The following is a 24,471-nucleotide window of genomic DNA, read 5'->3' as shown; positions in this document are numbered from 1 at the left end:
CCATTTTCTGACATTCTCAGGGTTAGGAAATCTCCCTATAATTTTCACCCATTGCTCTTAATTTTGCCATCTAGAGCAAAGCAAAATAAGCCTCCTCATTCTTCCATGTGCCAGCTCTTTATTTAAAAATCAAGATCATGAGCCCACTAAGTCTCACCTTTTAGAGAAGGAAATGGTAAATCATACCAGTATCTTGGCCAGGAAAACCCCCAAAAAAGGGTCACGAAGAGTCAAATTCAACTGCAATGACTGAACAGCACATGTGTTCTCCAGGTTAAAACAGCTTTGGTTCCTTCAGTTAGGTTTCACAGGGCGTGGTTTTGAGTCTGCTCGTTTTCCTAGTTGTCCTTCTTTGCACGTGCTGCAACATGTCCTAATTCTTTCTAAAAATGTCCCCAGAATGAACCCAGGTGTCCACCCAGTGAGTTAGAAAATTTTCATGTTTTCCGCATTATCTGAGATCGTTAATTGGTTGCTTTATTTTTTTTGCTCCCGTTGCTTTATTTTTTTTGCTCCTTCTTCACTTTTAAAACATACACACACACACACACACGCACACATGCACACACACACGCACGCACGCACACACACATGCACGCACACCCCAGAACAGCCCTCTGGTTGGGGATTTTCCTCTATACAATATAGGTTTATCAACCAGGCTACCTTAGGGCAGACCCAGCAGAATGAAACTGTGAGGTTCCCCTGAGGCTCTGCTGGCTGTCCTAGATCCATCTCCTAAGCTATGCTCCTCCATTCTACTATCTCAGAGAGAGTTTGGCGTGAGAGAGAGCCCTGACTGACAACGTCCTTTCCTCATTAGTTCTGCTCCTACAGAGAGAGCTAGATAAAGCTCATTCCTTTCTGCACTGGAATGGTGTTATCCCCCACCCCACCCCAATTTCATCCCCTTGAACTCTTGAGCAAAACAGCTACTTCACATATCTGAAAATCTTGAACAGTTAAGTCCCAGTGGAGCAAGTGCTTAGGCCAGCCATGGACAGAATCACAGAGTCAGGGAATTGTCTTGAGTGTTCTGTCCGTGCTGCTTGTAGTGATAGCCATCGTGGTTTCTAACAGCACATTTTGATACCTCACCTTCCATCCAGCCAGCATGACCTTTCTTGAAATGAAGGTCAGAATCTTAGGAGGCCTCAGAGTTTTTAAGCAGCTGACATCCATTCAAAGTGCCCGCTCCCCCTCTCGTCTTTGTCTCCACAAAGGTTAGGACATCTTCCTTCCATTTATAGGGCCATTTCAGACTTTTGATTTTATCATAGGATCATAGCTGTAGAAGCTCGAAGGTACCTCCTCAGCCAGCCTAGTCCAAGTACCTTAATTTATAGTGGAGGAAGATGAGACCTGCCTCTTAGTGACAAGGTCAACTCAAGGAGTGAGGTCTTCTGGCTCCTGAGTTCAGGCTCTTTACGCTGTAATAATAGTAGCTTGCATTTGTATAACACTTTAAACTTTGCAAAGCACTTTGATGTGTTCCCATTTGATCTTCACAGTAACCTTGATAAATAGGTGGCATTATTATTATTCACATTTTACAAGTGAGGAAACTGAGGCTTGGAAAGATTACGTGATCTGCCCATGGTCTTAAAGCTAGTGAATGTGGTTGTAGAGAACTCCAAATATGGAAACTCCCTCCACCGATCCAGATCAGCACCTCCTCTGTAACTTGTCTTAGAGGATTCCTTAGGAGGACTGAGAGGCTAAGTAACTCACCCATATACAGTGTGTCAGATGCTAGACTGGATTCCACACCATCCCGACTTTTAGGCCAGCACTGCATTCCCTCCAGCATCCTGCCCCTTATGCAAACCTTAAAGCACTGAATAGCTGTCAGCTACTATGGCCACGGAGCACTTTCTGGATTATTGGCATTGTTCTTCTCCTGCCCCTTTTTGTTCCAAGAATAGATACAAGTCATTGTCAATTTTGGCATGGGCTATAAACCAAGAAAGAAATATGAAGCTCACTTCCCATAATAGTTTGGAAAACTATTCCTTTTAAATTTGTTTTGGTTCTGTGTTCTTCCTAAAAAATTCTCACCCACTCTGACTCTAGCTGCAGGGGAATCTGTGATAAATAGCACTGTCATTTTCACTGTGTCATTTCTGATAGTAGCTTGATTACTGCACCAGGGGAAATGAATAGAAGTTTTTCCATCTTTTATTAATAACTGGTATTGCTTTGCTAGGCTTAAAAAAATGTTTCCCTCGCAACAATAGCTTTGGTAAAAGCCAGAGCAGTTTTACTGATGAGATATTTCTTTGAAATAACAAAGCTCTTATCAACCATTCATTGAAAAATACATGTTTGGCATTCTAGTGGGTAGGAAATAAGTCATGGACCTATTGGCCAATTTTTGCAACTGCAGTTGAAACAAGATTGCAGGTTGCTTCAGGCCACCACTTTTCTATTTGTTTAGAGTGGATAAATTTATGGAAAATCTTGGTTTACACATGGGAATGAGTAGGTCCAAGCTTTACCCAGCTTTTCCATTTAAAGACAATTCTGCATTTCTGGTTTTCTGCCAAGCAGTGTAGAAGGGAACTCTTTTTTAAGCACTCTTTAACCCTAAATGGCTTGTTCATAGTCATAATCCTTTCCTACTTTCTAGTTGCCTGCTGTGGAAATTACCAGAAAGTCATAGCTTTGGGTTAGATATTAACAGGAGCAGCCAGTAAGATTCTTAAACAGCAACAAGACTTCAGGTGCTATACAAAAGGCTTCTAAACCAAAGCAAAAGATGCATTTATGGGAAATTTCATATTGGAATTGTTTCTAAATTAAATGATGTTCCCAGTTGAAGATGCTTGGTTCTTCATACTGTGTCTGTCCATTCTCTTCTCACCTCTTCAGACCCATTGGCCCCCGTCTGTCCGTCACTTGTTCTCATAACCTCTGTCCTCTCTCTTTCTCTTTCTCTCTGTGCTCACATTGCCATGTCTATCTCTCACACCCACATGCAGTCTGGTTTCAGGGAAGCCTCTCAGGTAAGATATCCCAGTATTTCAGCGTTCTTTGAAAAAATCGGTTTGTTGTCCCCAAAACAGTGTTGTATAGCTTCCTAGGATCACACATGGTGTCATCACATCAAAACCTAAACTGAATGGCCACTTTTTCTTAGTGACTTTTCTCATGAGTCATGATGTCAGGCTTCTGGGAAGCTGAGTGTATTACAGTCTGTTACTGCTTATTAGCTAAACCAGCAAGTGATCCTTGGGAGTTTACAATGTTTTGTTTTAAAGTAAAATTAGAATAGGCTCCCCTCTGCCATCTTTACTAGCTGACAACATACTAAAGCAAGCATTTAAACTATATTAATGCTATCCCAGAAGGGTTAACAATTTGAACTGGTCAGCAAACCTGGAAAGTACTAAATGGGCTTCCCCCAGTTTTGTCTTTATCCTAAGATGCAGGCTGTCTCAGTGTTTATTTTTAAATGCAAAGCCCTAAACTTACAGGGGAAAAAAAAAGAGTGTAATTCTGAGTATCTGCATCTGCATGGTATATGGAGTTAGATTAGAATACCAGCTGGTGATTACCACCCCCCACCCCTTACTTCTACAGACAAACAGTTGCTTGGTGAGGAGGGAATCTTGCTTCCAAATCACTAGAGTCCCCAGTTTCCAGGCTTGAGGAAAAGAAAGTACTAATCCCTCCTCTGATCTGTGGACGTATCTGTCTTATCCACCTGGTAAGACCTGAGGAGTTGTCACATAGCTTGCTTTGTATGGCAGTTTGTGTTATCTTGAATTTTGAGTTTTTCCTCTTCTTGACCCTCAACTCTTTAAGGATAATGTGGCTTGGGAGGATCTAAGACAGGGTGTGTTTGTGTTCCCACACTGTTTTTCTTGAAAGTGTTATTTAATCTGCACGTACTTTTGTTATCCTCAAGTGAGCAGATAAGGTTAGTATGTCTATAGTCAGTCAGTCTATAGTTTTTAAAATGCATGCAAGAGAAAGTGATCTCTGGCTGTGCACAAAAGATTCCCTTTGGAACCCTTAAAGTATGCACACATCACAAGCTTTCGTGCATCAGTGGGGTTTCTAGGCAAATATTTATTTCTTTAGAGCACACACTTTGGGGAAATTAGTGAATGTTCTGGGATTGATATGGTCTCTGTCACCAAATATTGCCCTTCTTTTTTCTTTTAAGGCCCTTAGCAGATAGTGAAAAACTACCAATCCAAAGACATAGAAATGCAGAGACCCCAAAATCCCCTGAAAAAGAAGAAATTCCTGTGATAGAAAAGAAGAGCAAAAAACCCAAAAAGAAAGAGAAGAAACACAAAGAAAGAGAGAGAGAAAAAGAAAAGAAAAAAGAGAAAGAAAAAGAGAAAAAGGTAATTCTTGCTAGTTTCTTGCCACCTGGGGCACTAACCAGCTCTTTGAGAGCGGGAGCTGTGACTTCTTGTTTTCTCTTTCTTCCCAGCACCTGACAGGCCTGGACTTTCCACAGGCTGAGACATGGTGGCATGGTGGGTGGGGAGTGAGGGCAGGAGGCTTATGCTCTCTGGGCCTTGTCTCCATCATCCATAACATGGAGAACCATAACATGCATTACCCGCCTCAGAGGGCTATGGTGAGGAAAGTATTTTGTAAACATCAAAGTGTTATAGAACTGGGTGCTGCAGTTATAAATCTTGAATATTTTGTTTATAAACCTTGTCAGACCGCCTCTGCCCCCTAACTCATATGTGAAGAATCAAGCCTTGGCTGAAACTTTTCTTATTGTTTTTGACTCAGAGGTAAATTTGTGGAATTTGCCTTAGTTAAATCTTTGTAGGTCTTTCTGGTTTAAATAACCGAGTGGAGCTGGTAGGGAATTGCCCCTTGCCACATTCCAAAAGGCTGGAAAGACTTCAGGTAAAGATGCAGAAATAAATTGTGATTCCTGTCCAAGGAAGCTCATCATCAGAAAGGTGGCCATTGGGTTCTAAATTTAGGGGGATGATGGAAGCTCAGGAAATAAATTTTTAAAAATACAAACGTTTTATGTCGTCCTCATCTCTTTCTGCAATGGCAGGATAGTAGAGAGAGATGGAAGGTCATGGGAGTTTGAGATGGATAAGAGCTTAGAGGCCTTTAAGTCCAACCACCTCTTTTTACAGTTAAGGAAACTGAGGCCCAGAGAAGAAAAGTGACTTGTTCAGGGCTACCTAGGAAGTAAGCAGCATTGAAATTTGAACCCAGGGTCTTTTACTCCAAATTTATTGCTCTTTCCACCGGACCACAGCGTGGTATATGCTGGCATGCCAGAAAAGATATTCATGACTAAAAAGATTGGGCTAGTCATGTAGTTGAAGTTGAGGGATAATAATTGGACAGCCTAAGTGCTGACCTGATCATCACCAAAACATCACAGGAACCAGAGGAGGGCTTCCAGCACAGTGAGTGACTCTTCACTCTGGAGTATGTACAGAAAAAAATTGGCAATTGCCCAGCAGAGGAGTAGCAGTCTACCAGTGAAGAGGGTATATCCATACCACTCAGATCATAGACTCATTAGGGCATCCACCATGTTTCATGTTTCACTAGATGTTGATACTCCGTGAATCACTGAACTATCATCTCTGTGGTCACATCTGTCCTAGAAACTTGTATGACTATAATCTTGAGAAACACCATGTTTGAAGCCTTTAAGACTATGTTTTGTTCTAATGACTAGCTAAATCCTATTTTAAGATGTACTTTTTGTTTATATGTCAGTGAGTTAACACATTCCTGGACAAACTGAGCCAAATCCATATTGACAATCTCATTATTAATTAAATTAGAAGCTGTCACGAAGTTACAGCTAAGTGTTTTTGTGAAAAAATGCCTCCAGAATTACAACCTAAGTTACTATAGAACAAAACCCTGGCATTAAAGGGGGGATTGGCTGAGTTTTTCCTCTTCTTTGCCCTCCTTCCTCCTTTCCTTTGCCAGCCAGAGCAAGGGGGCAGGAACCACTTCTTGAGTCTGCAACACCTAGGAAGAGAGAAGGAAAGGAATATAGGAAAATCTTTAGAGATAATGGGCAGCGAAGGGGAAGATTGCTCTATTCTGCCAAGGATTCCAGATGAAAAGGATATAAATTAGGAACTGGATAAGAACATAGTCACACAGTTCTCGTCTGCCTTTGTCTTCATGATGGTAATTATGTCTTAACAGGATGTGAGAGAGAAAAACTGAGTAACTTCTTATTCCATATGTTTAAAAAAAAAAAGCCCATGACCTTGTTTTTTGTGCTGAAACCTCATCTCTCCTTTATTTAAGGGGGAAGACTTGGACTTCTGGCTTTCTGCTGCTCCACCAGCTGCCTCCACAGCACAATCACCTGTAAGTGCACACAGTCCATACAATGGCTCTTTAGAGATATAAGAACATACTTTCTCAGGCTTAAGAATGAGTGAAAATATAGTCCTCTCTGGAAATGACTGGCAGTGTGAGCAACTCCACTGAGTTGACAGGAAGTTCACTGTATTCCCCTGGGGCAAATGTCCCACCAGAGTTGTGTGGCTTCAAGAGGAAACCAGTCTGGTGCATGGTGGTGACATTGGCATTGAGGATGGTACAAATCATGTATCTGTAGATGAGCATCAGTGCTGCCACTTATATATTATATAGCCTTTCAAGCTAGACACTTTTGCCTGGTTATCTTTGTTCCATTGGTCACCTCCAAATAAAGTTCTTTAGGGTATTTGAGGGACTTTTTCTTCCATTTATGATCCCTTTTTGAGAAAACCCATGAGCCCTTGGTTTCATACTTCAAGTCTTCTTCTAAAGATTAAAGCCTGGGACAGCTAGATGATGCAGTGGATAGAATACCAGCCCTGGAGTCAGGAGAACCTGAGTTCAAATCCGGCCTCAGATACTTACCAGCTAACTGTGTGACCCTGGGCAAGTCACTTAACCCCTATTGCCTCCAGAATTAAAAATTAAAAATTAAAAAAATTTTAAGAAGATTAAAGCTTTTTTGCCATCGAGATGCTTTTCCTCCAGAATTGATGTTGGCAACAGGTCTTTGAGAGGAAAGAACTTGATCATCTTCTTTTGAATTTCTTCTTGGTATTTCACAAGATGATGGGCACATAGATGCTTAATAAATGTTTATTGAATTGAATCGACTATTTCCACCACTCCAGCCAAAGAGAATCACAGTTGGGAGAGGTTTGAAAACCTGACTGTTTCACATTAACTGTTAAAAGTGGGGCTGCTGCTAGCTTAGAAATTATTTGTAGTATATTAGACTAGAGAGTAAAGCTCCAGCCCCTTAATGGGTAAAGGTTAGCTTGGTTTGCAGCAGGAATTAGGGCTTCAGACTACATTAGCCCTATAGATCCATTAGCCACACACATACACTAACATGGGCTTGTTTGTATCCAGTTCACTTCAGTTAAAACAAACTGTTTATCCTCTTGTACAGAATGAATCTAATGTAAATACAGTTATAGCTGTGCCTGAAGACTATGAGGAACCTAAAAAAGAAGAGAGAGAAGATGAAGAGGATGATGAAGAAAAGGTAAGCAAATATCAACAGTGCAAATAGAGGCAGTTGTTTCTTAATAAATGTTGGTTGGAACGTTGACTTAGGAATTCTGATAAACACAATAACCAACCACAATTCCAGAAGCCCCTTGAAGAAGCATGCTGCCCACCTCCTGAAAGAAGTGATGGTCTCAGGGTGTGAGACATGGATTTTTTGTATATAATTAATCAGAAATTTATTTTGTTTGATTATATACATATTTGTTACATTCCCCCAGTGGAGGGAAGTGGGAGAAAAAAGAAATAATTTTTTGTTATTTTTTTTTAACTTAATTTAAAAAATTAAGGATGATGACCTCAAAATAAATAAATAAATAATGGTTGAATAATAGGCTTCTATAGCTCTTGCAAAAACAAAACAAAACAAAAAAACTACTGTTGATAATAGTAATCTTAGAAATTCAAACAACCTAAAAGCCACGCTGCCTTGGCTGCGCATACTTCCCAGAATGGGAGTAGTCAGCAATTACAATATGGCAGTCCCCAAAGCTAATGCAATCTTAGGCTGTGTCATGTCCGATAGTAAGAGGAGATAGTCCTGCTACCTGTCTTAGTCAGAGTTAGTGTAATGTCTTCCATGCTGGGGGCCACCTTTAGGAGGGTCATTGATAAGCAAGCTAGAGAATGTCCAGAGAAGGGCACCTAGGATGGGACAGGGTCGTAAGATCACACCATAAGAGCATCAGCTGAAGGAACTGGGATGTATTATCTACAGTTATACAGTTAGGGGGAACGTAATTGCTGCCTTCAAGTATATGATAGCTGTCTTAGATGAAAGAAGCATTAGACCTGTTCTGTTTGACCCCAGAGAGGAAAACTCGAAATAAAAGTTGAAATGAGGGAAATTTAATCTTGACGAAAGGAGAATTTTCCTAACAATTTGACGTATTAAAAAGTGGAATGGGCTGCTTCAGGAGATATTGTGAGTTTTTTCTCACTGGAGGTCTTTAAGGGAAGGCCATGTCAGATATATTGTAGAGTAGATTTTTGTTCAGGTTAGGGTTGAGCTTGATCCCATTTGAGTAAGGCCTCTTCTTTACTTGGAGATTCTGGGAGCTGGTAGGTGTTGGCCCAGAAGTGGGAAAGTGCAGTGTTTTCTACGTCATCGTTCAGTCGTGGAGTTCTAATCTGGCTGAGACACAGAGCAAGTCTAGGGGCATAGAATGAGATTAGGCTGGTGAAAACCTTATCAGATAAAAGGATTGATTATTCTGGAGGGAGTTTGGAACCACTGAGGGATTTTGAGCCCAGGAAGGGCATGACAATATCTCAGGATGAGGAGGTAGGGCTCTAATGTTGTAGGGTGAAAGATGAAGTCAAGGGGTTCTCTTTGCAAAATTTACTTTGGAATTTGATGCTTTAAAGTTGTGTCAGAAGTATAATTTATAGAGACATTAGTCACTCTTCCATAAATATTGAAGCCTCAACTGTAAGGAACCATTTTAAGAATTTATTGTTGACTCTTTTTTTGTTTCTAGAAATCCTCCAAACATAAGAAGAAAAAGCATAAGAAGGAAAAGGAAGAGAAGTCCAAGGACAAAAAGAAATCCAAAAAGAAGAAGCCTGCAAGTGAAGATGAGCAAGTGGAAGCTATACAAAATGGCACCCTTGATGATGAGCCCCTCCCGGTAAGGGAGTGCTTAAGATGGCTTTTTGGACCCTGAAAGAAGTTGGGAATGGGCATGAGCTCCCCAGTTGGAGGGGAGGTGGTATTGGGCACTTAGAACCAACCAGAATTTACTCAGCAGGTTCCCACAGATATGATCTGGTTTTGACTTAGAGAAAAGAAGGGACTTTGGCCTCAGCAGATTTTATCCTCACAGGGAGTTCGGAGGGCTAGCACCTGCCCAGAATGGTTACCTGGGCTGTCTCTGCCAACTTGGTTTTGCCTTGCAGAGACAGTTTGATTGTTATTGTGATAATTTGTGCTTCAGTAGTCTTTCCTTCACAAAAACCCTGGAAGGCTGAGTAGAGCGGGCATTGTTATCCTGCTATGACACTTGAGGACATGGAGATGCCAAGAGGTTAAGTAACAATAAATGAAGGAGCCAGGATTCAAACATAATCCGCAACTCTTTCCTCTCTCTTCCCGTGCTTCTTAGTAGCTTGTGGTGGTTTGGTTAACAAGTTCCCCAGTGTTCTGTGGAGCAACAATAAGTAAGCTTTTATTAAGCCCTTCGTACGTGATAGGATGCAAATGAAGTAGACATTGCCCTCAAGGAGTCATTTCTAACAGGACAGACAACTTCTCTATATAGAGGTATATACAAAATAAATGGACCAGAAGGCCCTGAGCTGGGGGATGGGGAAGACCAGGAAAGGCCTCCTGCAGAAGGGCCTATGGGAGCAGAGGGCAGAGGTGGCCTGTTGGGTTGGAGGGAGGAAGCAGTTCAAAGGCTAGCTTGACTGGATGTAGTGTGTGGAAAGGCGAGTAAGGTGTCATAATGCTGGAAAGGCAGGAAGGGCTTTAAATGCTAAAAAGAGGAATCTCTATTGGTCCTGGATGTCACCATTTTAGTTGGGGGTGATTGTCAGACACGTACTTGAAGAAAGCCCCTTTGTCTGCTGTGGAGTGGGCAGAGGCATAAGACAGGGAAAGCCAACCAAGAGGCTTATTGAAATGGTGCAGGAGGGAGCTGAGGAGGGCCTCAACTAGGTTGGTGGCTGTGGGAGGGGAGACGGGGTGTCTGCAAGTGTTGTGCATCAAGAGGGGGGGTTTCTGTTGGGCCTCTTGATCCCAAGCTAGGATTCTTCCTAGTTTTCAAAGCAGCCATATAGCTCAGGCTTATTTTGTTTCCTAAGAGTAAAAATTAACCCATTCCCTTTAAATTGTGATGCAGCATCCACCCTTTTAGTATGTTTTGTATGGTTGGCACTTGCTAGTGCCATTCTTGGGGCTAAGTTGTATTTATTACCTTGAACTCCAAGATCATCAGCAAGATTTGTTAGCAGATGATAAGGGTCTCACTTACTCAGTGACCAGATTTCTTTACCTTCCATAAGCTTTCTATACTGAAAATGTTTTTTTTTTTTTTTCTCCAGCCTATGTCCAGTTACTGCCTTCTAGCTGAAAATTCTTTCATTAAAATGGTGAGTAACCTGGTCTGGAGTGTACCAGTGTGGCTTAGAGGAAACAGTCTGATATTAAAGAGTGCCATCCTTCCTGCTGAGGTTGATGAGCATTAGTTGGGATGAGTCACCAGTTCCTCAGCAAGGGGATATAGTTGTCTTCTCATTAAAAGTGTCACAAGGATGTATGTTGTTAGTAAACCCCGCGCCCCCCCCCCCCAAAAGTGATTAGGCCACAATTTCCTTATTGGTCTTCATATAGCCTGCATCTTTTTTTGCAAATGAAACCTAATTATCATGTTTAATTGGCGTTATTTTTCTGTGGAAATGTGCGTATTTTTCTTTTCATAGATCTCATTTTACAGTGAGTGGACTATTTTTGAACTAATGGTACATATTTCCAAGCTGTTCTTTAAGTGAATAAGACAGGAAATGACAATCAGTGTACTCTATTGGGAGTATAGCATATCCCCTGATATTTGCTTTATCTCTAAAATGATTTTTAAAATTTTTTAGCTTATATTTTTTATTTACTTTATTTCACAAACAGAGAATTTATACAAACCAGATTAGATTTTGAGGGGGAAAGTACAGCTTGTATTTGGGCAGCTAGGTGGCACAGTGAATAGAGCGCTGGGCCTGGAGTCAGGAAGACCCATCTTCTTGAGTTCAAATCTGGCCTCAGACACTTAGTAGCTGTGTGACCCTGGGCAGGTCACTTAACCCTGTTTGCCTCAGTTTCCTCATCTGTAAAATGAGCTGGAGAGGGAAATGGCAAACCATACCAGTATCTCTGCCAAGAAAACCCCACATGGGGTCACGAGGAGTGGAACATGACTGAACTACAGCAGACAGCCTGTATTTAGACCAATCTGTTAGGATTTTTTTCCCCTTATTTCTGCTTATCTGACCTTAACCTTCATTCTGGACTTAGCACGTACTGAAGACAACTTATACAACTCCTTTCTGTCTTGGCTATTTGCAGACATATGACATTCAAGGCAATCTTCAGAAGGATAGTCAAGTGACTGTGTCTGTGATTTTTGAAAACAAGAGTGATAGCTTCCTGAAAAGCATGGAACTAAACGTTCTGGATTCACTGAACACAAAAATGTCTCGGCCGGAAGGCACCTCAGTGCATGATGGAGTCCCTGTGCCTTTCCAGCTGCCCCCTGGTAAGCAACCTGAAGCCAGACTAGCACATCTCTCTGACCAGGGAGTGGGGGGGGGGGGGGGAGGCGCACGCACATGAGCTGTAGCTGAGGAAACACTTTGATCTTTCATCCCAGTCTAAATAGCAAAATATGGGTGAAAGGACTTGGAAACTTGAAAACCCTGGCAGCCAGTACCCTCCAAAGATGACCCACTGAAAGGCATTTCATGACACTGTAGCAATAGATGATGGTGATTCCCATGGTAAAATCCAGAGATCCCACTGATGTTCAGCCAGTCTTTCAGTTGCAGCAGGATTCCTCTCTGGCCAGCTGTCCCCTGTAGCCCTATTACAAGACTCTGTATCCCAAGTCTTTAGCACAACGCCTCACGTGCAATAAGCGCTTATTGTATGTTCATTGATGGATTGACCATGCAAATATGCAAATTCAAACTGCTGATATTATAGTATCATGAAAACATTCAGCACTCACATGAATCTGGAATAAACTCATCATTACAACATGATAACCACATATGCTAATTACATTTTAGTTCATATTTTCATAATACTTTAAGGTTTACAAAGTGCTTTCTCTCACAACAAGCTTCTGAGGTAGGTTGTACAAGTATTCTTATCCCCATCCTACTAATAAGAACACTGACTCTGAAAGGGTGAGGGATTTACTCATGGTCATGGAGTAAACATAGGAGCCAAGGTTCAAATCCAGGCCTGCTGACTCCAAAGCCAGTGTTCTCTCTGTACTTGCCAGTCCAGGACTGAATAGATTTTCTTTAGATCTAGAAGTTATCTCCAAAATATAGGAACCAGATTTTTTTCTTCCAGTTTTCAAGTGAAGAAAAACAAGAAGACTTACATCTAACTTTAGGTAAAAATACAGATGAGGGTTTCCGGGGCTCAGAAGGCCCATAGGACTTGAAGTTGGAAGGGACTAAAGAAGTCATTTATTCAAATCACTTCATTTCACAGATTAAGAAATTGAGGCCCAGTGAGGGGAAGTGATTGCGTAATGTCACACAGCTAGTAACAAAGCCAGAATTTAAACCAATTCCAAATCTGTACAGTGCTTGCCATATAGGGTCTCAGTCTTCTAGAAAGAAGTTTTGCTGAAGTTATTCTGATTGGTTTGAATATGAAGTTAGGATTGATTATCGTGATGAAAATGATATTTCATTTTTATTAATATCAGCAAATTCATCATGTTTCATGGGTGGCCTGTTAGGTTAATCCCATAAGAGAGAAATGTATTGAAGAATCATCATGTGAAAATTCATGTTCCTGAAGAGCATAAGGTTATCTTGTGATTTTTTTTTTTTTTTACAGTCCCACCATTTTTACACACACACACACACACACACACACACACGCACGCACGCACGCACACAGTTGTTCTCTACTGGGGTGCAGTCTGTCACAGTGTCATAGGCCCAGAAGGGACCTTTCAGCTCATTTAGTCCAGCCTGCTAATTTTGATAATGGGCATGAGCCCTCAGACCATAGCATGCCAATGCCGTCCATGGGGTTTTCTTGGCAAAGATACTGGAATGATTTGCCATTTCCTTTTCCACTGGATTAAGGCAGACTTGCCCAAGGTCACACAGCTAGTAAGTATCTGAAGCCAGTTTTGAACTTGGGTCTTCCTGATTCTAGCACTCTACTCACTGAGCCACTTAACTGCCTCCATTACCACCACCACCCCCATCTCCCCTCCTTCTCGGGAGTATTTCTGAAATGTATTGTCTGGTGCTTCTTGAAAGCCCCAAAATATTATATAAATGTAGCTTCTCGTTATTGTGTTTAGATTTAACTAATGGGGTAATCATTAACAACTAAGACTTGAGACATTTGATCTAGGCCCCGAATGTTAGTTTTCTAGTTCACAAGAAAATAGGATAGTTGGGGCTGCCTCGTGGAAACGACAGCAGGACCAACAAAACACCCCAGAACTTACCTTGTTCAGAATTACCTGGCTCTTTTCTTCCTCACCAGCACCTGTACTAAATGGAAGGCAGCTTTCTGATCTCAGAAAGAAGGCAGGGATGGTGTCTATAGTGAGAACAAATCAAGGATGGGCATAGTGGAAGATGAAGGTGCTTCCTTCCTTCTTTCTGTCCCTCTTCCCTTTAAGGAGCTTAGTCTCTTGATAAACTCATTCTGCAGATGAGAACCACATCATTAGTACATTCTCCCTATGTCATCTTCTGTGATTTTCATGTACCCTGCTTTTCTTGGCGTCTCATTTCTTTCTCCCTCACCCATCTCTCTCCATGTCAGGAATCTCTAATGAAGCCCAGTTTGTGTTTACTGTTCAGAGCATCATCATGGCACAGAAGCTAAAAGGGACGCTGTCCTTTATAGTCAAAGTAAGTGCAACTTTAAACTCTGTTTTTGCATTGAGTCTGATCTGTGGGCTTTTGAGTTTGCACATAGAAAGCACTGCTTTAAAGGGCTTCTCTGGAGCAGCATTTCACCTGTCACATTTCACTTGCCAACTGAACGCTCCAAAGGGACCGCCACCTTCACAGCAATTGTCCTAAAACCAGATTGTTTGCACTTTCATTGTTCAATGCTTGACCCTGCCTTAAGCTGAGCAGATCAGCTGTGATGGACTCACCTGCCAGCAAGAGAACCAGTTTGGAGCTGCTGGGTTCCTCCTTAAAACTGGCATTGCCTGAGGTAACTGGGGTCCATCTTCTTAACATAAAAAAAGAGAGGAAAATCTAAATATATCTGTATTTAAAGGAGTCCAGCAGTCTTTAGCTAGAGAAAAGGTTCAAAATGGATTTCTGAAGGTGTTATGGTGATTTTACTTTCTAAAGCTGTTGTGATTTTTAGCCATGACATAATTTTTAAAATGCAGAGCCCAGGGAATGAATTTTAAAAATATAAAACCTGCCCCTCCTCCCGTATTCTCCCTTCCCATAACTTCAGTGGAATCATGGGACTGAGCCTGCCCCTGGGCTGTGGGCCTCCTTCATTTGTTCAGGAGGTCTAGCCTGCTGTGGGGATGGTGCTGGAACCTGGGGATCCTGAGGGCACTCCAGGGTCTCCCTTCTGCAGAGCCTCTGGCCTCCATTCATCTCATTTCCTTTGGCCTGTTGCAGAATGACGAAGGCTCCACCCATGAAAAGCTAGATTTCAAATTACACTTCAGCTGCACCTCATACTTGATCACCACGCCTTGCTATAGGTAAGTAGGTAACAAAGGCAGCAGCTCCGACCTCCCCCACAGCTTCCTGTTCTGCGCTCCTCACGCAGGCTCTTGCTTTGGCTATGTACGTCCAGCTGAGCTTTGGCTGTACATACCCTGGTTGTTACCTTGCTAGTCACTAAGCCCTTTTTTTCTCTAATTCATTTGTCTCCCATATTGTTTTGTTAAAGGAAACACAGTGGTTTGGGGTAACATTCATTTGAAGTTTCTCATGAGCTTACTTAAAAATGACATTTTGATCTAAAAAGAAAGTGTCCCCATCTCTAATATTAGCATGAAAGTCTGTGACTTGTCAGCAGGAGATTTTGAGCCAGTAATGTCTTAAAGGGGACACTTGGGCATACCGTCCTGCCTCCAAGTCTGTTGTTGCCTTACCTTGCTAGTAAAGGTACTATTATTTTTTTTTAATAAAAGTACTGTATCTTTTAACATTTGATCTCTTGCTGCCTTTAGTTCTTGCCACAGTTCTTTTTTTGGGGTACGGGGTTGATTGTGAACTCTCTGGGGAGTCAAGAATGTTCATTCAGTGCAGTCTCTGGGTTGTCCTTCCCTCCCCACTTTTTATTTTTGGAACAGTGATGCTTTTGCCAAGTTGTTGGAGTCTGGTGAGCTGAGCATGAATTCCATAAAAGTTGATGGAATTAGCATTTCTTTCCAACACCTGCTGGCGAAGATTTGTTTTCACCATCACTTTTCAGGTAAATTTATTTCATCTCTTTTACTAATTGAGGCTTGAGAAATTTTTTAACTTCTTCCTACCAACATTTAATAAAAGGGTTCCCACATCATAGTAAGTCATCCATCTGTCTTCCTCCTTTGGAATGGTTCCTGTTTTGGGGAATGCAGAATTAGAATACACTGAGGCACAGCCTGCTAGTGAGGAAATTTGTATGATTTGGGGCCGTATGTCTAAACTAAGGATCACAGAGTTATGGATTTGGAGCTAGAGGGAACAACAAATGTCATCTGATATAACTCTCATTTTACCGATGAAGAAATTGAGATTAAATGACTTGACCAATGATTTTCCTTCTGTCAATCTAAAATCTGCCTCTCCTTGACTACTTCTCATTGGGCCCAATTCTACCTTGTAGAGCTAAAAAGAACAAATCTAATTCCTCTTCTTCATTACAGGCCTTAGTTGAAGACAGCTAACATATGTCTTCCCTCTGAGTCTTCTCCTAACCCAGCTTTCTTCTCTCTAGGCTAAAGATGCCTATTGCTTTAAAACAATCTTTCTATGACAAGACTACAGTTGGAAATACAATTGACGATAGTTGATCCATGGTGTAATACTTTTGGTTCATCTTGAAATTAAATCCAGTGAGCTTACCCCAGCCAAGTAAAGCATCTTCTTAGCTCTTGAGCCTGTGTTTTTATCATCTGTCCCTATTAATTAACTTTCTGGGGTGGTGTCTTTTTACCTACCCATAGTACCCAGCTCTGTGTTCTCCCCACCTCCCTAGTATATTGTGTGAGTGATTTTTTTTTTAAATAAATTTTTGTTGATGACTTCTCTTTCTTAAATCATTCGTTATCCCAAGTAGCCCTCACTGCCCTTACAGAGAGTCGTCTTATATAGCAAATAGTGTTGTTTTAGAGAGTAAAAAAAAAGTCAGCATAACTAGTCAATGCACTAAAAAAGTCCAAAAACCTGTTCATTGTATAATACCTGTAGACCTCCCACCTCCATGAAGAGGTGAGTTGGGGGTGTTTTCTCATATCTTTTCATTCAAGTTGTACTTGATCTTTATAATTTTGTTACAGTCATTTTTGATTTTTTGATGTATAGTTCTTTCCATTTATGTAATTATAGTTATTGTGTATGCTGTTTTCGTGGCTCTGCTTGCTTCACCTTGTATACATTCATATGAATCTTTCCATGTTTCTCTGTGTTCATCACATACATAATTTCTTAAAGCATAGTAATATTCCTTTATATTCTCATACCACAATTTGTTTAGTCATTCCCCAAATGATGGGTATCTATTTTGTTTCTAATTCTTTGTTATGACAAAAATTGCTGCCATAAATATTTTGGTGTATGGGAGGACTTTTTCCTTAGCAATGGCTTCCTTAGGAGATGAACCCAGTAATGGAGTCTCTGATTCAATCTGCACAGACATTTTAGTCACTTTATTTGCATAATTCCAAATTGATTTGTATGGTTGTACCATTTTACAGATCCACCAACAATGTATCAATTTGGTTATTTTTCCACATTCTGTCCAGCACTATTGCCATTTTTTGTTATTTTTGCCAATTTTCAGGGTGTAAAGTGAAACCTCAGGGTTGATTTGATTTGCATTTTTCTCTTAATATTTGTAATTTGGAGAATTTTTTCATATGGTTGTGAATAGTTTGCAGTTCTTTTGAGAACTGTTTGTTCATATCCTTTGATAACTTATCTATTGGGGAATGGCTTAGTCTTTTATATATTTATTGTTTATATATCTTAGATATCAAACCATTATCAGAGAAATTTGATACAAAGATTCTTTCCCAATTCATTCCTCATTCACTTCCTTTCTTATTCTAGATGCATTAATTTTGTCTGCAGAAGCTTTTCAATTTCATGTAATCAAAGTTATCTATTTTATCTTTTGTAGTTGCTTCTGTCTTGTTTCATTCATTGACTGTTTTTTCATAAGAGACCATGAGAATGCTGAGAATTGAATTCACACTGTGATTATTTTTCAGAATGAACACTTCAGTTTATACGTTAATAACATCTAGAGTAAGAATAATTGTAGACCAAACAAAAGATAAAGAACATTATGAAGTGCAAAATGGATAATTTTGATTACATTAGATTGAAAAGTTTTGGCATGAACAAAGCCAATGCAACCAAGATTAGAAGGGAAGCAGAAAGCTGGGAAACAATTTTTATAACCAGTGTCTCTGATAAAGGCCTCATTTCTCAAATATATAGAAAACTGAGTCAAATTTATAAGAATACAAGTTATTCCCCAATTGATAAATGGTCAGGGTATTATAAACAGGCAGTTTTCAGATGAAGAAATTAAACCTATCTGTAGTCATATGAAAAAATGCTCTAAATCACTATTGATTAGAGAAATGCAAATCAAAACAACTCTGAGGTACCACATCACACCTATCAGATTGGCTAACATGACAAAACAGGAAAATGATAAATGTTGGAGAAAGATGTGGGAAAATTGGAACACTAATGCATTGTTGGTGGAGTTGTGAACCGATCCAACCTTTTTGGAGAGCAATTTGGAACGATGTCCAAAGGGCTATAAAAATATGCATACCCTTTGACCCAGCAATAGCACTTCTAGGACTGTATCCTAAAGAGATCATAAAAATGGGAAAAGGACCCACATGTACAAGCATATTTATAGCAACTCTTTTTGTGGTGGCCAAGAATTGGAAGTTGAAGGAATGCCCATCAATTGGGGAATGACTGAACAAGTTGTGGTATATGAATGTATTGGAATACTATTGTTCCATAAGAAATGATGAGCAGGTGTATTTCAGAAAAACCTGGAAAGACTTGTATGGACTGATGCTGAGTGAAGTAAGCAGAACCAGAAGAACACTGTACACAGTAAACAGCCACGTTGTGCGATGACTTAACTTCCATAGACTTAGCTCTTCTCAGATGCAAGGATCCAAGACAGCTCCAAAGAACTCATGATGGAAAATGCTATCCACATCCCAAGAGAGAACTACTGAGTTTGAATGCAGAGCATGCTATTTGCTCCCTTTTTTTTTCTTTTGTTTCTTCTTTCTAGTGGTTTCTCCCATTGGTTCTAATTCTTCTTTACAGCATGACTAATGAGAAAATATGCTTAATATTAATGTGTATGTATAGCCTATGTCAGATTGCACACTGTCTTGGGGAGAGGGAGAAAATTTAGAACTCAAAATCTTACAAAAGTGAATGCTGAAAACTAAAAATTAATTTTTAAAAAACCATCATTGTAGAATCTAAGGATATTAGCTGCAGAAAACGATTTCTCATCCTTGAAGCCATAAAAAAATACATATTTGTGTGTGTGTGTATAAAATAATGGCCCAAGACTTAAAAAATTACTCTTATAACTGCTTGTTGTAATATTTGCCTATTGTTTTGTTTGATCTTTGGGGAATTACTGGAGGCAGAGGGAGGAATAAGTTCAACCAGTGTCTTTCTGATTTCTGTTTTTTAATAACCTCGTCATCCTTACATTCACATTATCTCAAAACATTGGTGTCACATTGGGCTCTTTCCTCTCTCTAACTCCTACCATGTCCAGTCACTCACCAAGTCCCATTGATTCTTTTTTCATTCTTTCTTCTCCTTATTTCTGGATCACCACAGTCACTTCTTCATTCATCTTCCCTCTTAGCCTCGGTTCCTTCCTACTCTCCAGCTTTCATCATGTCAGTGCCTCTCTCCTAAACCTCCTGTGGATCTGCACAGTCCATAGCTCACTCTTGTCTCCACACTCTGGCCTTTTTCCATCTTCTCCAGAATGGACTCCCAGTATTTCCCTTTTCAGACTCCTCCACTGCAATCGAAAAAGACATGTGCTAACCATCCTCCACACACACTGTGGGCTTTCTAGGTTCCCTGCCTTTGTACAGTTCATCCTGGTGTAGTGGAAAGAACACTGGATTTGGAATCAGAAGAACTGATTTCAAATCCCAGCCGTTGTGACCTGCCAGCTGTATTACCTTGGGCCAGTCCTTTCACCTTTCTTTTCTGGAAAATTACAGGATTGGACTAACCGATTAGAACATCTTTTCCATCTGAAACTCTTACGACTGTCAATGATATCTTCCCTCCCCCTGCCCCCAGTTTCTACCTACCAAAATCCTACCCAATTTTCAAGGATCATTTCAGATCGCCACCCTAGTCAGAATTTCATATGCCACCTTATCCTTTTTGGTGTATGTGCTTTCTAGCCCGTCCCAGATTGAGGGCAGGGATTATGTGTTAGCCATTTGAGGACCACCAGAATTCCAGTCTTGTACGTAGCAGTCATTCAGTAAATGTTTGAATGAGTGAAAGAATAGAAGCAGTGCTTCTGAGAGATTTCAGGGCACAAGGACAAAGCTCCTATGTAAGGCTTGAAAACTGGAACACCACCATCTTCTTCCCCCACCCCACCCCCCCCAAAAAAATTTTTTGAAAATTGTTTGTCCCTGTGTTACTAACCGCTGGAAGTTTTTTGCCTTCATTGTAACCCAGATGATTTGATTTATCTCCTATAGAGCTTGGAGAATGGGATATTTTCCTCATTTAAAATGTGCATTTATAAAAAACACTGTTTTGTGCTCAAGGGGGCTGCCAACTTTGGCTCTAGTGGTGAGAATTGTGTGTCTCATTCTTGGTGTATTTCAATTAATTGTGCATTGAAATACCCCAAATGTCCACCGTTACTCTTAAGTGAGTTTAGCATTCTTCCCATGCTCCTCAGAGCTCAAGTTTAGGCGAAGATTTTTCATTATAAGTAATAATAATAATAGTGTTTGTATAATGCTTTAAGGTTTGCAAAGTGCTTTACAAATATGATCTCATTTGATTCTCACAACAACAGTGGGAGGTAGGTGCTGTTATGACCCCATTTTATAGATGAGTAAACTGAGGCAGACAAAGGTTCACACAGCTAGTTAGTGTCTGGAGGCAGATTTGAACTCATTTCTTACTGACTCCAGGTCTAGTGCTCTATCTACTGTGCCACCTTGAAAAACGTGAAAATTCTTCTTTCCTAATTGAATCCAGAAGCTGCTTCCAGCCCCCACTTTGGGACCTGGACTTGTAGTGCTCACAGTTATCTCCAGATTGGATACTGCATCCCCCACCTCCCTCGCCTCCCATCTTCCCTGAACCTTGAGTATTGTCAGGGACGTTGACCCTAGAAAGACTATGTATCTAGGAATCAAGAATATTGTTTGATGAAGTTGACTATGGTGGCTGTTTAATGTGTTGTAGTTGTGGAACGAGTTGATTCCTGCGCCTCCATGTACAGCCGTTCTATCCAAGGACATCACGTCTGCCTGCTCGTGAAGAAGGTGAGGTTCCCTCTCCTGCAAAGAGGGTGAGAGAGGTGGAGGTGGGCTGGAGCTGAAACTGGAGCACAGAAGCAGCCAGCTGGGCCCTGGGGGTGCCCTGGCCTCTCGTGCAGCCACTGCCCCTTCCCCAACCATGACCAGTCTTAGTGCAGGCAGGCCCAGAGTCAGGGTGCCACTCCAGAGATGGTCCTGCTGCTCACAAAAAATGCAAGGAGACCCTGGAACATGGTGCTTGTGCTTTACTGAAGCCTTTCTTCCCAACAGCTCCAGGAAGCCCCATTTAAAAGCTCTACACTCTTAAGGTGTGGTGGCTTACAATTTTTCTTTTCCTTTGCAGGGAGAGAATTCCGTATCAGTGGATGGGAAATGCAATGACCCCACCCTACTCAGCAATTTGTTGGATGAGATGAAAGAAACCTTGGCCAAATGTTGAATAGCCCCTTACGCCCCACCTCTGCAGAAGATGCACCAAGGACAGCTTTCAAGTGTTACATTTCTCCCTCATCCGCATGTACTAGACTGGGCACGTGCTTTTCATTTAACGTCACAGTCACCCGCAGGTTAGACGTCCCAAGGCTGTAGGTTACGTTGGTTTCTTTTATTTTAAAATTTTTTCACTTTGAACCTTTTTACCGACTGTAGCAATAACCCTTTCCAGCCTCGAAACCTTCTGAAGTCCAAGACTGCCCAGAATCTCTGTATCCAGCTATTTCCCATAGTCTAGTTGTATCTCTCCCCCATCCTGATTTTGGGTGCTAGAACCCCTGACTAGTCACAGACGGGTGCCGATGGCAGTAACTGTGTCAGTCAGTTCTTAAGAAGGGAACCCAAGACAAGTCTGCAGAACGTCCCTTCAGGGCAGTGCGGAGGAGCATGTATGGAGCCAGCTGGTGTGCAGGCCAGATTCTCTCTGAACCCTTTGCTGTACACATACTTGATTTTGACTTTTGAGTAATTGGAGGATGGGTTGGGGGGAGGGGCGGCAGGGAATGGAGGAAGAAGAAGGGGAGATTGAATTCAGCTGACTTGGACTTCTACTTTGGAGCAAAGCCCGGGGGCTGAAAAGAGTTAAATTCCCTTTTTCCCCCTTCCTTATTCATCTCAAAATCTGCACAATTACATATCCCCTTCTAGTGATTTCTTGCTGATGTGCTCCTGTAAAATCCACCAAAATCTCACATCATTGAAAGATAGAATGTGGCAAAGGAACTGGAAGTCCAAAGGGATGTGTGGATGTGGATGTGGGGGAGTGTCTCTGTCTGGGTGTGGATATTTCTGTGTCCTTGACTGGAAAGACTCTTTGACTTGTCAGATGAGGTTGGCAAGTACTATTTTAAGCTTCATTGCCCCTCTCTCCCCACCCTTGAAGTTTTCATTTGCCCCCAAACTCAGTGCATAAAAGATGTAATGGTGTGTCACTTTCCCCTTGTTCCTCATAAACTTTGTCACAGTGCTGATGGTTCGTCGGAGAGTGGCTAGTAAGAGTCCAACAGAGTCCCAGAAATCTCAGTTTTTGCTGAGGGGAGCTGTCTGGGGACGAAGGGGCTTAGGATTGGGTTTAGAGTATGCCACTACAGAGACAGGAAGAGTGGTGGTGGTAGTACCGGTAACCAGGGGAAGTAATCAAATACAATCATTGATGGTAAAAAGGGATTGATTGTTCTGGCTCTGGATAATGACCCCGTCATACTCTGTTCAGTTTTATTTCAGGGAGGGGTTGAAATTTTGAGATTTGATGCCAATTTTAGGAGTGTAAATTGGAGCCCCTTCCACTCATCTCATTACTGGAACTGTGGTTTTCAACATGGTGCAACTGCAGCTGTCAGAAGGGTGTCCAGAAAGACAAGAGAGGGACAAACTCAGGTTGTTTGCACTTAAATGTTCTTGGTAATACTTGAAATGCCATTCCAGAGGCCTAAGTATTACCAACCAACCTCCAAGTGGAAATTGTGAGGCCAGGAGGCCCATGTAGTAACTTCCCCAAGCAGGGTGTATGCTGGGAAGTAAGCCCAGAGCCTCTTCATAGGCCTCCTCAGTGTGTGCACAATGAGGGAAGCCCTGGGATTCTTTGCAATAAGCTCCTGGCGTGAAATGGTGTGTCTGCAAGGACCCCTTCCTTAGCAGCATCAATGAGATGGGCATTGGGATCTAAGAAGCATTATTTGTTGTCTGATTGCACTTGTCTATTCCAGGGATTGTGTAAGCAGCAGTTCAGTTGGCTGGTACAGTGTCATTTTGTTTGGGACAGCCAGCTTGTGTTAAAGACTGAGCGTATTGGAAACTCGTCAGAGATAATGGTCCTTAATGAATGGAAATTCACATTTTCTTTTTCATGGATAAAAACTGTCACTTTAGCATGTAGAGTATTCTCTATTACAGAATCCTGTGCAGTGATTCTAGAATTTTGAGACTGTATGATGTGTTATATTAAAGAATTTATTTGCTATCAACATTCCCTTACAAAGAAAAGAAAAACATACCACAAGCTGCTGTAATGATTTTGTGTCAAGATGATCCAATAAAATTTCAAAACAGAAGTTTAAACTTGGTGTGTCCTCCCTAGATTTTATACTCCTCCCAAAGAGTTGCAGAATCACTGAGTTTTAGAGTTGGAAGGAACCTAAACAGCCTCGAGTCCAGCCCAAGTCACAATGAAGAATTTCCCCTATGGCGAATCTGATGAGTGTTCGTGCAGCCCCCGTTCACTGACTGAAAGTCCTCAGAGTTAGCCTCATGGACAAATCCACTCAGTTAACCACCACTCCTCTCCCATTCTCCTAAAGTTCCATGCAAACCGCCTTGCCCTGGGAAGAGCAAGAGGGTTCAAATTAGGAGACCTGGGCCCTAAGATTGTAAGACTTAAACTTGAAAGACATCTTAGAGAGAATATAGACCAGCCTCTTTATTTTATAGGTGGGGAAATTGAGGTCTGGAAAGATCTATAATTTGCCTAAGTTCACACAGGTAGAAAGAAATGGCTAGAAGTTTTGAACCTAGTTCTGTCTCTCAATACAGTACTTTACTCACCTTACCACACTGCTTCCCCATTTTGGCTGTTCCAATAGCTGTGCAACTCTAGACAAACCACTTGACCCATCTGGGCCTTAGTTTCCTTATCTTTATAATGGGATACTGACTTGCCCTACTTATGTCATGGAAATTATTAGATGTCTAGGTGCTTTGGCAACATGTGGTAGTATTTATTCCCTACACACACACACACACACACAGCCTTTTCCTTCAAGATGCAGTTTAGCAGACTATTCCCTTGATGACTCATCGTGGGAGGCAGACAGAAGGGAAGAACAGGAGATCCTGTTAGGCCCATTAAGATTTCATGTCAGATATGTCAAGGCAAACGTCTCTACTCTTACCCATCCCTTTTTCGTTGGTTCTGCTCCCTCTCTTCCATCTTCACATGCATCTTCCTCCTTTCCTCCAAGTT

At 41.3% G+C, this 24,471-nt stretch overlaps 1 protein-coding gene across 1 annotated transcript in view; it reads left to right on the top strand.

Moving 5' to 3' along the window:
* AP3D1 (adaptor related protein complex 3 subunit delta 1) overlaps positions 1-23,570 on the top strand; it is a 132,431-nt gene extending 108,861 nt beyond the window's left edge. Inside the window, exons 22-32 of the mRNA XM_027853140.1 lie at positions 4,172-4,358; positions 6,274-6,336; positions 7,424-7,519; positions 9,024-9,173; positions 10,588-10,635; positions 11,600-11,789; positions 14,063-14,151; positions 14,893-14,978; positions 15,576-15,697; positions 20,947-21,026; positions 21,364-23,570. Coding sequence (XP_027708941.1) covers positions 4,172-4,358; positions 6,274-6,336; positions 7,424-7,519; positions 9,024-9,173; positions 10,588-10,635; positions 11,600-11,789; positions 14,063-14,151; positions 14,893-14,978; positions 15,576-15,697; positions 20,947-21,026; positions 21,364-21,459 — 1,207 coding nt within the window. The 3' untranslated portion in view covers positions 21,460-23,570. The remainder of the gene's footprint in view (positions 1-4,171; positions 4,359-6,273; positions 6,337-7,423; positions 7,520-9,023; positions 9,174-10,587; positions 10,636-11,599; positions 11,790-14,062; positions 14,152-14,892; positions 14,979-15,575; positions 15,698-20,946; positions 21,027-21,363) is intronic.
* Positions 23,571-24,471: the final 901 nt, after the last annotated feature.

This window comes from Vombatus ursinus, unplaced genomic scaffold, assembly GCF_900497805.2.
Source record: "Vombatus ursinus unplaced genomic scaffold, bare-nosed wombat genome assembly UNPS02009918.1, whole genome shotgun sequence".
Taxonomy (NCBI): Eukaryota; Metazoa; Chordata; class Mammalia; order Diprotodontia; family Vombatidae; genus Vombatus; species Vombatus ursinus.
Note: the sequence above shows the minus strand (reverse complement) of the source record. Positions and strands in the feature narration are given on the sequence as shown.